This window comes from Brienomyrus brachyistius, chromosome 4 (assembly GCF_023856365.1).
Source record: "Brienomyrus brachyistius isolate T26 chromosome 4, BBRACH_0.4, whole genome shotgun sequence".
In the NCBI taxonomy this organism is placed as follows: domain Eukaryota; kingdom Metazoa; phylum Chordata; class Actinopteri; order Osteoglossiformes; family Mormyridae; genus Brienomyrus; species Brienomyrus brachyistius.
The window spans coordinates 4578248-4590808 of record NC_064536.1 but is presented as its reverse complement, the minus strand read 5'-3'; the positions used below and the strand labels follow the sequence as shown (position 1 = coordinate 4590808).

General features: G+C 46.8%; 1 protein-coding gene across 50 annotated transcripts in view; it reads left to right on the top strand.

Annotated features, from left to right (window-relative positions):
- LOC125740851 (obscurin-like) overlaps positions 1–12561 on the top strand; it is a 96760-nt gene that overhangs the window by 48644 nt on the left and 35555 nt on the right. For 45 of the 50 annotated variants that reach the window (XM_049012583.1, XM_049012606.1, XM_049012589.1 and 42 more), the window contains 10 exons: positions 7–273; positions 1011–1277; positions 2022–2300; positions 3113–3379; positions 3660–3932; positions 6720–6986; positions 9579–9854; positions 10065–10337; positions 10612–10902; positions 11246–12508. In XM_049012583.1, coding sequence (XP_048868540.1) covers positions 7–273; positions 1011–1277; positions 2022–2300; positions 3113–3379; positions 3660–3932; positions 6720–6986; positions 9579–9854; positions 10065–10337; positions 10612–10902; positions 11246–12508 — 3723 coding nt within the window. The remainder of the gene's footprint in view (positions 1–6; positions 274–1010; positions 1278–2021; positions 2301–3112; positions 3380–3659; positions 3933–6719; positions 6987–9578; positions 9855–10064; positions 10338–10611; positions 10903–11245; positions 12509–12561) is intronic. The other 5 variants (XM_049012617.1, XM_049012568.1, XM_049012584.1 and 2 more) reach the window with 4 other exon arrangements.

The window sequence follows — 12561 nt, the reverse complement described above, 5'->3', positions numbered from 1 at the left end:
GCACAGCTGCCAAAGTGATGTTCCTTCGTGGTCTGCAGTGCCAGGAGGCACAAGAAGGGGGCAGCACCATTCTGAGCTGCGACCTGTCTGTGCCTGGCGCACATGTGCAGTGGACGAAGGGAGGCCTTGTACTGACGCCCAACAGCAAGCACAAGATAAGGTCAGAGGGCACAAGGGTCGAACTGGTGATCAACAATCTCACGCTAGAGGACTCGGGAGACTATTCCTGTGACACGGGGCACCAGCAGACCACAGCCTCAGTCAAGGTCAAAGGTGTGTGGAGGACAGAGAGGAGGCAATCAGCTCAAACTCGTTGGTGGTCACCTTCAATGGTGCTTTTGATCTTACTACCACCTTGATTGTTTGCAATGGCGCTGCTGTGTATTTGTTTGTGTGCTGTTTGTATGTGTTTGTGTCTTCCTGTCAAAGCTGAAGAAGATTCTGTCTTGACACTTGTATGTTGACTAATGGCACTGAGACTCCTTAGTCTTCCTGCAGTCCATGTGCCCAGTTTCTTCTAGTCCGTCCTATATAGCTGCTATTTTGCGGCTAAAGATCTCTTTGTGCTCTTTGAGACGAGGCACGTCAGTGTTTTCTGTATTTTCAAAACGCTTCAATTTTGTGAAACTAGCTTTTTATCCCAGTGGAAAATGAACACACATTCAGTTTGATAATTTTGTCAGTCTGTAATTAACAGCAAGACCGGGAACAGTGATGGCCATCACTCTCTGTGCTTCTTCTACAGATATGTTCTATAATGCTCATTAATGGCAGCGTGGTTTGCAAATACATTTTAGAAGCGACAGTAGACTTTGCTCGTGTGGTGAGTGAAATTGGATAGGAGAAATGAGAGACTATTTGTGTGGTCAAGTTGAGATCTTACAGCAATTGTGGACCCTGCAGTGTTTTTACTGGTTTTGGTAAACGGTGCAGATCAGATGCAACAATGACCTCTGAGGACTGCTCGTAACAAATGGTGGCCTTTCTTTCAATCCCTTCTGTCCTGGCAGCGGCTCCTGTGGTCTTCGAGAAAGAGCTGGAGAGTGTGGAGGCGAAGGAGGGCGGTGAAGCCTCCCTGTGTTGTGAGATTTCCAGCCCTGATAGCCTGGTGACCTGGAAGAAGGGCTCTCGGGTGTTGTCCCAGGGGAGAAAGTATACCTTTCAACACCGGGGATCCACGCGGGTGCTGGTCATCCACCAGCTGGGCACCGAAGATGCTGGCGAATACAGCTGCAGTGTTGGGGACAGGACAAGCAAGGCCAAACTGACAGTCAAAGGTAACTGGGCAACCCTGCCTTCCAGTTTGAACAGGTAGTTTGTTTGTTTCCTCAGCTTCCCCTTCTGGTCTTTGACATTGAGCAACTCTTAACTTTGCGGCTGAACTCATGCTACCCGAAATCTAACACTGAAACCTTTTATTACTCTTTTTTTGAACATTTATTTTTTGATTCCTTTTGATTAGCACCTCCGTATTTTTATGTTCCAAATAAACTTTTGTCAACGATACTTTTGAGAACCAAAAAAGAACAGGACATCATGTTCATATCTTGAAAATAAACCCCTATATGTCTTCTCAGCTCAAGTTTTATGTGATAGATGACATTTTTTGGGATCTTGGCAAAATTTTGACAATATGTACTTCTGTAATTCTGCTAACATGATATCAACACTAAAATATATATTTACACCTTCTCAGCGTAGGTGAGCTGTCTGCGTGTACTTGTGTGTACACAGTTGATCTGTTTAGGGCGGGGTCTCCAGCTCCGGTCCGGGGGAGCTGCTGTCCAGTAGGTTTTCTATCGTACCTGGCTTCTGATGAGTCACACCTGTACTCAAGTAAATATCAGGAACAGGAGTGGCTTATTAGAAGCCAGGCAGCATAGAAACCCTACTGGATAGTAACTCTCCTGGACCGAAGTTGGAGACCTCTGGTTTAGGGTATGAAAATACTTAAGCTGTCAAAGGGGAAGGTATAGAGCCCCCTCTCCACATTCTTGCCCCATGGCCATCTTCTCCGGCAGAGTGCGTGCGCATCACAGAGAGGCTGCGTGACGTAGCTGTGACCACAGGCGAAGACGCGCGATTCGAATGCGAGCTCTCCCAGCCCGATGTGACGGAGGTCGAGTGGCGGTTGGGCGCCAACTTACTGCAGAACAACGACCTCAACCAGATGTGCTGCCAGGGATGTAGGCACAGGCTGGTGCTGAGGATGCTCACGCCAGATGACTCAGGCCTCGTGGCTTTCACAGTGGGCGAGGAGAGGACTGCTGCCAACCTGCTGGTGCTGGACAAGCCCAAAGGTAGAGGCAAGAAGGCAGAAGGCGGAAGGTGGTCTTGCTCCAGCGATGGCTCGCCTTCGTCCTGTCTCTTGGCCATGAGAAGCTGTATCTCAGCATTGTTTCTCGCATGGCTGGCCCTTGACCTCCCTAATGCTTATGCTGACTGCTGCTACTTCTTTGGATGTAACGGCATGGTTATATTTTTAGAAATTACATTTATATAGGTATGTATACTTTTCCCTGTTGTCCACACCGTCTTCTTCTTTATTGCATCTTCCATGGCTTTCTTTTATAACAAGTCCTGCAAAGCCCTTTGTGATGCAATAAAGACACTGGTGAGTGCTGTAGCAGACAAGAAGATCGGTGTGGTTAGGGGTGCGGAAGGGTGAAGTGTTTCCCCGGCAGACCCTTCTGTTTTGATCAAAGAAAGACTTAAGTCTTCCCGGCCCATAGAGTATGAGCTTCTAATATAGCAGAGCTTCAAAGGCAGATGGCCTGGTGACTTAGAGGCAAAGCAGCTGCAGAAAGAGCAGACTGGTATGACGTATTCAAGGGTGGAGGTGCATGACTCAAGTAAACCCAGTGGCCACAGCATCTATGCTGGAAATTTCCACCAATCCACTGAGATATACTATGGCTGGGGTTGCATCTTTGTAGGACTATGCATGATCTTCATGCCAATTTCGAAGAATGGAACTGAAGAACATTTTCAGCTATGAAACTCAACAGAAATAATGCCCCATCTCTTTTCCTCCTTCTTCTATATTCCTGCCATTTTTCCCCAGCATTGTCTTATCCATTAACTTTTTCTCTTTCCATCTGTTTTCCCCTAGGGGAGCCCATCTTTTTCCAGCAGGAGCTGAAGAACCTGGAGGCAGTGGAGGGTGGCAGCGCCATCCTGCGATGCGATCTCTCCAAGCCTGGTGCCCCCGTGGAGTGGAGGAAGGGAGGCGTGGTCCTGCAGCCAGGAAGAAAGTACGAGATGAAGCAGGACGGCCGTCAGCTGGAGCTTCATGTTCATGACCTCCAACCTGAAGACAGTGGTTATTATACTTGCGATGCTGGAGACCAGCTGACTACGGCTTCCCTAACAGTGAAAGGTACATAGACACTCCAGACAAGTTGAGCATCACTACCCATTATGCGGTAAAAACAGTAAGTTAGGAAGCACTCCATGTATCCTTGGAATGGCAATGCTAGAGTAAAATAAGCTAAAGACCAGGTTGGACGTGCTCATTCTGAATGATGCTGTTCCAGGGCTTTTTGAGGTGCTAAAGGTTCACGGTGGATTGCCTCAGTATATCAGGCAAGAGTGAAATCTTAATGAGGGTCATGTGACCCAAAATGGCTGAGGTTTACTCTCTGTGGCCCGCTCCACAGTGGAGGAGGTGCGGATCGTGTCTGGCTTGAAGAGCACAGATGTCTTTGTGGGGGAGCAGGCCTTGTTCTCCTGCGAGCTGTCCCGCGGGGCTGCCAGGGATGCCCAGTGGTGGCTGGATGGTACCCGGCTGCAGCAGGGTGCCTTCGCCGACATCAGGGTCACCGGTGACAATGTCCACACGCTTGTCCTAAAGAACCTGGCTGCCAATGACTCGGGCACGGTCACCTTCAAGGCTGGCAGCCTGGTATCCTCTGCCAAACTGCTGGTGAAAGGTACCGAGAAACATCCCTCTATGTCTGCCAGTCAACACAGACTTCAGTTCTAGAGGGCAGCATTTGGCAAACGAGTGTAAAACACACTTCAGACAAGGGAGTAGGTTTGGTTTCAGCATTGGTAGGAACCTAATCAGCCCTGGACCCCTAAACCACCACAATATCGGTAGGGAACAGGCCTGAAATGGCCTTTGGGAAGTTCAGGAATTTGTGAGAGCTTGTGAGACGGTCTTTTTTCCTCAGGCCTGGCATTACGTAGCCTACATCCCTCAGCTTGTTTCCAGGTTGATAGCAGGAGATGATTAATGGATGCTGCGCTATACGTATCGTTGGAGGCTATTCTGGCAAAATATACCAATACATGGCAAAATATACCAATACATTAGGGGAGACACCCCTCCTCCCGGACTGCGGCAAAATATACCATGGGGGCTCCAGTCACTGGGCTGCTTTTTGTTGCCAGTCTGTCCCTGGGAGGGACATGTCCCTGCCATAAATACCCAAATCTACGCCCTTGACTTCAGAGCTGCAGTGATGTCACTAAACAAGAATTGCGGGTGGTGTTTGTATCACATGACCTGCTTGGCATTGACAGTGTGTGCAATATGCCTGCTATAAATGATAAATCAGCATCAGTAAATAAATCAGTAACATTTCAACATGTTCTGTTCCGTGACCACAGTAATTTTTATAAGTGCTGTTTTATGATGTTACGCTTAAGGTTGCTGAATCTGAACTCCAACCAAGGAATCTGCTTGAAACAGATAGAATGGTATACATTATCGTACTGTAGATGTTAAAGGAATATTTAGAGAAGCAGAGGCTAAAATTAGTGGATCATCTGTCATGCCATCACATCGTCACACTCAAGTTCTTAAATGAGCCAGATCAGGCTTGTCGCTTGTCGCCGACCAGCGGAGGCTGAGAAACTTAACTGGAGCGAAAGCCGTATCCCCTGCTCAGGGTATAACTGCAGCACCCAAGCTGAAAAGCATTAATGGTCGCCTGGGTAATACTGATCCGCAGGCCAGCAGCTCATGGTGCTGTGTCACTGGTTTTCTTTGAAGTTCTCAGCTGCTTCCTTAAGCCAATTGCTTACGATGGCCTGTGAGATTTTTGTCGAAAGGTCTTTTACTCTTTCTTGTGTTCATCAGCACTTTATTTTTTGGGGAGGGGGCATTGATGTTGCTGGCTCCTGCTATTGCTAAGCAACACTCCGAATTTGCAGATTATCTAAGTTTCTCATGTTTTTGGACGTAAAAAAAATGTTTGTTGGCAGCACAATGTGGCAGAGTCGACGGATTGATTAAGACCCGTGGCTTCTCTCTATATTGTGTGGATTATTTCTGGATGCCTCGTTTTACCTTTCGTCCAACATGTGCAGTTGGATCAATTGGTACATCTAAAATCCCCGTAGTGTGTGAATGTGTGTTTACCCTGCGATGGACTGGCGTCCCATGCGGGGAATTCCCTGTCTGGTGACCTGCTCTTCTTGGAGGCCCCAGACTCACTCTGAAGCTTTGCTAGATAAGCATTTATCAAGGTTGATGTATAGATGGATAGATGGACATAAAGGCACCAAGCTTTTATGTCTTGGGAATTTATTGCCCTGTTTATGCACTAACTTGACAGACGTTTATTTTCTTGCCTAGGAACTTTATTTACTACCTAAGTAGTAAGGTATTGACAGATGTACTAGGCGATTATTAGCCCACTTCACCAAGGGCAGTAAATTGTGTTACCGATGATGGTGTGAGGTTATTATGCCGACAGCTTTGTTTATGAGTGAGTGGACAATGGTTGTTTCTCTCATCAATCTTCTAAAATCCAAGATTTTAACTGAGCAGCTTTTTTAAATGATGGAGATGAAGTGAGGAGGGTGTTATGTGCTTGTCGTTCATGGGGCTTCCTCCAAGTTCTCCGGTTCTCCCCCTACATTCCAAAAACTTGCTGAGGTGAATTGGAGTTGCCAAATTGCTCATTGGTGTGAATGTGTGTGTGTCCTGTGATGGTTTGGTGCCCCCATCCTGGGTTATTCTCTGCCTTGCCCCCCGTGACCCTTAATAGGTTAAGCAGGTATAGAAAATGGCTGGATGGATGGATGTTGTTATACAAGTTTGTGTGAGTGAATCTTTCGTAACAAGGGGCAGCATGTCAAGTCATATAGATATGATTAAACACTAAGCAATAGTTACTGATTTATGAGAAGGGTTGTTATGGCCAGAAAGAGTGTGGAAATGCTGGTTTTGAGCTGGTCGTTGGCAAGTGTGCGTGAAGAGGGACAAGCTAATAACTGACCGCTTACACATCAGCCTTCTATCTACCTGCCCTGGCTATTTGCTGTTCCAAATTTCCTACCACCTGCCGGGTACTAAAAACTGCCTAACCATGCTGGGCTTTGCCTGTGAGCGCTGCCTGCACTTCCACTCACACCCCTCACCCCCTAGCTGTTTAACGTGCAGGGGTGCCAAGTTGACCATACAGCCCTGGAAACCTGGAGTACGGAGTGCAAGATGTTTTGTTCTGGAGATACGGAGTGCAAGATGTTTAGGGCACCAACTGAACAATGGAATGATTTTCGGACATATGCAATTTGTATTCAAATACTGTAGACATGTATTCCAGTCCAGGTGCTGGTGTAAATTTACCAAAACTCGTGGCTGAAAAAAATGATCCTACTCTGAAAATTCCAGGCGTTGTGATCTGGTCTCTGCACTGGGGGGCGCTGTAGAGCAGCACCTGATACTGGTCCTCGCTGTGGGCTCCCCCCCTCCCCCTGTGGCTTAGATCCTACGGTGGAGGTGGTCAGTGCCATGAGAGACGAGCAGGTGCTGGAGGGCGAACCCGTGGAGTTCATCTGCCAATATTCGCGGCCCGTGAAAGCAGTTTGGAGGAGGAATGGGAGGCCGGTGCAGCCGGACGGCCGGCGGGTGGTGGTGGAGCAGGACTGGAACGTGGCCCGGCTGTACATCAGCCGCGTAGCCGCCCAGGATGGAGGCTCGTACTCCTGTGAGGCTGAGGGCACCTGCGTGGTGGCCCTCCTAGAGGTTCAAGGTGAGCCTGTCTCTCATTGGGGGGACCACCTTGCTGCCTTTTGTCTGCTGCTTCGGCCTACTCGTCAGATCTTTACTTTTCATCTGGTTTATTATCCACCCAGTAGTCATAACGGGAATTGTATAGGTCTTAGAAATCAACTGAAGTGACTTAGGAACTTGGAAAGCTAATTATGCTGTCTGGAAAAACTCATCTTCACACTTGTGTTTGGATGTTTGTGTGCAGACACATATTTCAGGGGAATTAAAAAATGTATGCATCCCATTTAAATATATATAAATATATATATGGGGGTGGCATGGTGGTGCAGTGGTTAGCAGTGTTCTCTCTCACGCACTGTGGTATTGTGGGTGATCGTTTTCGAAGCTTGGTCTCAGCTGGCGTGCCTCAATCATTATAGTCAAAATTAAGTTAAAAAAGCACCACCCGAATAAGGGTGTAGCAGTGCGAGCAATGAATCTGTTTAATGATAATGGAATGTCCACATTTCCACGAAATTGAACAGGAGGCAAAAGCAGCTGTCATTGGACAGGTTCCTTGTAAAAGTTGCACAAAAAGAAACATTTTCCAGTGAGACAACAGATAGCAGTGATTCTGTTGGTTATAGTGAAAGTCGTCCTACAAAATAACCCTCCTCTTCTCCCCTCTCTCGTCTACCTTTGAAAAGAATTGTGGATGTTGTGGGGGAAAGTGCAGGTTAATTTGTTTTATGTAGTTTTACTTCATATTTTGTATTAATCATTTTTATATGAATATTTTTTAGTTGTGGAACTAATCATCTGAGTTTCCATTATTTCTAATGGGGAAATTCACTTTCATATACAAGTTGTTTGGGTTACAAACACGTTTCTGGAACGAATAATGCTCACAATCTGAGGTTTTACTGTGTGTAATATATATATATATATATATATATATATATATATATATACACACACATACATATATATATATATATGTATCATACAAACACACTCACGCATATATACAGTGATCCCCCCACTGTATTGCGGTTCAGCCATCGTGCCCCCGCTATATCGCAGATTTTTCCCTGACGCATCACAGTTCTTTGCGTATCGCGTACCTTTCTTGAGGTCTGATTATTGCGAATTCTTTGTGAACCCATACTGAGCTTAAAATCTTTTTATTTTTACATATTTCATTACATATACAGAGAGAGAGAGAGAGATTTGTATATACAGTGATACCTCAGTACTCAAACTCATTAGAATTCAAATTTCTTAAAAGTTGAACCAACCAGTTAAAAAAAAAAGACCTAGAACTTGATCTAAATCTCAGAAGTCGAACCGTGAACGCCGACCTAAGATAACTTGTACGCGCGGGGAGATGAGTCACGCGGCACGTCTCTCAGCGGAAACAAAGGGTAACGCTTCAGTCTCAGCCTCTCATTCGCTGTGATAGCATCGTTTCTTGGTGATAGTGCTTTTTTATTGAAAATATCAGGTAATACACTGCACTTTATATCATTTTGGTAGCCATTGCTCACCAAAAAGTTACACAATAGTTGTTACAACCTAAAAGTTTGCGATTTACAAACAAATTAAGGAATATAGAGTAATAATAAAAATAAACAATGGACCACATGGCATAGTGGAGTGTTGGCGCAGTGTTAGGGCATGGCTTGGTGTAGTCTTTGGGTACAATCTTTATTGTTTTGGAAAATGTTAAGAAAAAAATGTTATGCATGGCATACAATTTTGGCACAGTGTTTGCGAAAAATTAAGACATTTTTTTTTACTTTATAGATTCTTTGAATACCTTTATTTTCTTACTTTACAAATTGCTTAGATGTGTTTGGTATGTGGTCTTCCTGTTTGTATCCTGTTCATTTTATGTTTAAATGCTAAAAAAAAATATTTAAGTGTCATTTTTTGGGGCCGGGAACCAATTAATTGGTTTTTCATTATTTCTTATGGGGAAAATTCGATCAGAACTCGAACTTTTTAGCATTCGAACCTGAGTTCTGAACGGATTGAGTTCTGAGGTACCACTGTATATACATATACATTACATATTATTATTATTATTATTATTATGTTACTCATATCCTTAGCCCGACATCCACATATCATATGTGTTTTAATAAGTTTACATGTGTTTAAAGAGTGTGGGAGGGCTTAAACTATAAAAAAAAAAAAAAAAAACGTAAATTTATATGGTCTTTCTATATCACGGATTTTCACCTAACGCTGATGGGTCTGGAACATAACTTCCGCGACAGGCGGGGGATCCCTGTGTATATATTTATTCATATCTAGCCATATCTGTTTTCTTTTTATCGATGACGATTTTACCAAAATGAAAAAAGTGTGCGCACAGAATTTAAGGATTCCGTAGGAATTCTTAAAATCAAAATACTCTTGGAGCGCTGGTGCATAATTGTAACAGTGGAACTGAAAACTGGATGCGTGAATGATGGGGGAAATTGACACTCGAGGAAGTTTTTTACAGGGTGATAGAGGTGACAGAGAAATCAGACTGGATTTTTAATTCTGCCATTATAGCTAAGATCTGATCATGTTTTAAGGAGTCTGCTGAAACCATATCCTCATACCATGTTCCCACCAACAGTTAAGCCCGTTGACATCATCCAGGGGCTGGACAACGTGGACTCTTTGGACGGTGGGGAGGCGTTGTTTGAGTGCTCGCTGTCCCGGCCCGAGATGCAGAGCTGCTGCTGGCTGATTAACGGCAAGCCAGTGCGTGAATCCGCCAACGTGGAGATCGTGGCCTTTGAGAATGGCCGGCGCCACCTGCTGTTGCTCAAGGAGCTGCACCCGGTGGACAGTGGTAGGGTCACTTTCCAGGTGGGCACAGCAACCACATCAGCCTTGCTGACCGTCAAAGGTGAGCATCTGTGACACTGTGGTCCAGAAGAAGAATTAAACTCAACTAAAAATATTGAAAATTATTCCTAAAATAATGAAATTATTTCTTGTGGAAAAGATCCTACTGCGGATATTGCCAGCAATTTGATTGTTTATAAAAAAACTAATTCATTTTGACTTTGGGGTAAACGGGGAAATCCTGTGTTCATGGGGGCTGTGGTCGTTCCAGGCTGGCAGCTGGATGTCCTGCAGCCCTTGGAGGATCAGGCAGTGGTGGTCGGTGAGCGTGCAAAGTTCTGCTGCACGCTGAGTGAGCGCATCCCCGAGAACGAGGTGACCTGGTACGCCAACGGTGCGGAGCTACAGCCCAGCGACAACTGGACCATGCAGACTGAGGGGCGCTCGCACCACCTGGTCCTGCGCTGTGCCCAGGCTGGGCCCCCCCAGGAGATCACCTTCGCGGCCCGTGATGCTCTCTCCCTTGCCAAGCTCACGGTCATCGGTACGTCTCCCCTCTGCTGGCTCCCCAGCCAAAAAGACCTGCTTCTAATCCACTTTCTGAAGGTTTCAAAACACAAACCAAGTTGAGAAGACGTTATCTTTAAATGTGCTCTGCCCCTGAAAATATGAATGACAAAATATAGTCTTTTATAATGGATTTCTTTTATAATGGAACATTTCTGAAAAACCCTTATGAATTAATAATGCATGAATAAATGTAATGTCGCCTCATTGGATTATAAACGTTAACCTGGACCCATCTCCTGCATCCACAGCCCTCCCTGACCCCCCCGAAGACCCTGAGGTGGTGAATAAGACCAATCGAACTGTGACTCTGTCCTGGTTCACTCCCCTCAACGATGGGGGCAGTCCCATCCTGGGCTACCGAGTCGAGATGCGACTGAGCGACAGCGCCCTCTGGCTGCCGTGCCATTCGGAGCCTGTGCGCGATACAGAGCTTATGGTGGAGAACCTCAGCTCAGGTGTGGGGTACAGGTTCCGTGTGGCGGCCTTGAACAAAGCTGGAACCGGGGAGCCTGTCCAGCTCCCGCAGACCGTATACTTGGGTAAGAGGTCACTACTCTATGCAACAGGTACAGAAAGACCTCATTTTCAACCATCGTCCTTCATCGACCTTCAGGATAGTAGGCTAACACTATAAGTGCAGATGTTCAAAAATAAATCCAAATATTCACATGAATAAATCCGAGAAAGATCTCCTTCCTTCTGCTGTCTTTCCATTCACGTGCATGCTTTTTTGAATCTACGAATTAATTAATCCAGTTAATTGTTTGCCAGTGTTCAATTATTCTGGGTTTTTTTTTTATTCCCCATAACCTGCAATAGGAAGATTTAATCCGCTTATTTTGCTAGTGGTATCGCTGAGTTCAGATTCTGCCCCGTCTTCAGGTGAGGAGGCCTCCCGACCAGCGCCGGTGGTAGAGGAGGACGGCGGACAGCCTAGCCTGCCCCCAGAAGCGGCCTCAGAAGGGGACCTACACCTACTGTGGGAAGCAATCGCCAAAAAGCGCCGCATGAGCCGGGAGCCGACCTTGGATTCTATTTCTGAGTTGCCCGAGGAAGATGGCAAGGAGCCCAAAGGAACTGTATCTAAAGACAAAGAGTTGATTGTGGAACCAGTCCCAAGAAAAGAGGTAGACCATACCCTTTACACCAGCTCTGAGGATGAGTCCCTCACTGGGCCATCTCTGGTATCCTACCTCAAGAAGAGCAGCAAGGCCACTGTGACTCTTGGTGGCCAGGCACAAAGCATTTCTACCAAGAAGTTTTACGAGCACTTCCAGATGACCGAGCAGGTTCAGGAATCGGAGACCATGGAGTTGGGTCAGGATGATGAAGCTGAGTTGAAGGAGGCAGCTGTTAAGATCCAGGCGGCCTTCAAAGGCTACAAGGCACGCAGGGATTTGCGGCCTGTCTTCAAGGAGGTCTTCAAGGAGCAGACAAAGGAGCCCGACGGTACCATCCACCTGGAGTGCGTGACAGCGGGCAGACCTGATAAGGTTCGCTGGCTGAAGGACGGCGAGCTGCTGACGGACGGCAAGCACCACCACATCGACATCTACAATGACGGCACTTGCTCCCTCGTCATCACAGGAGTGACCACCAAGGATACAGGTGTCTATACCTGTGAGGTGTCGAACAAATTCGGAATGACCACCCACAGCGCCAAGGTGACAGTGGGTATGCCACGGGAGTCATCTGGCCGGCGACCCCTACAGGTTGCATATGGCTACAGCGCTGACAGTGAGGCGGAGAGTTCCTCGGGCAGCGAGATGGATGAGTCCCTCCGGCAGGCCAGCAGGCGACTACGGCGTCTTCTTGGCAGCCGGCTATCCGCAGACATGCCGGGCATGGAGGAGGAGTCCTTTGTGAGCGCAGACGAAGGCGAAATGCCGCCCCCGGACCCCCGCTCGTACCGCGAGGACGACAACTACATCTACATTCGCTTCAACACCATCGAAGAAGCCCAGGTGGCTTCCAAACGCTTCAGTGAGATGTTCACTGTACATGGGGTTCCTGTCGAGACCACCATCCTGGAAGGGATCCCCCACAAAATAGAACTGCGCATCATGAAGATGGGCTATGTGCAGGACGGCTCACGGACGCCCACGCAGGACAGGCAGCCTCCTGGATTCATGGCAGGGCCGTCTGGTAAACTTGAGCACATTGCTTGCATCCAAAGATCCAGGGGAATGTTTTCCATC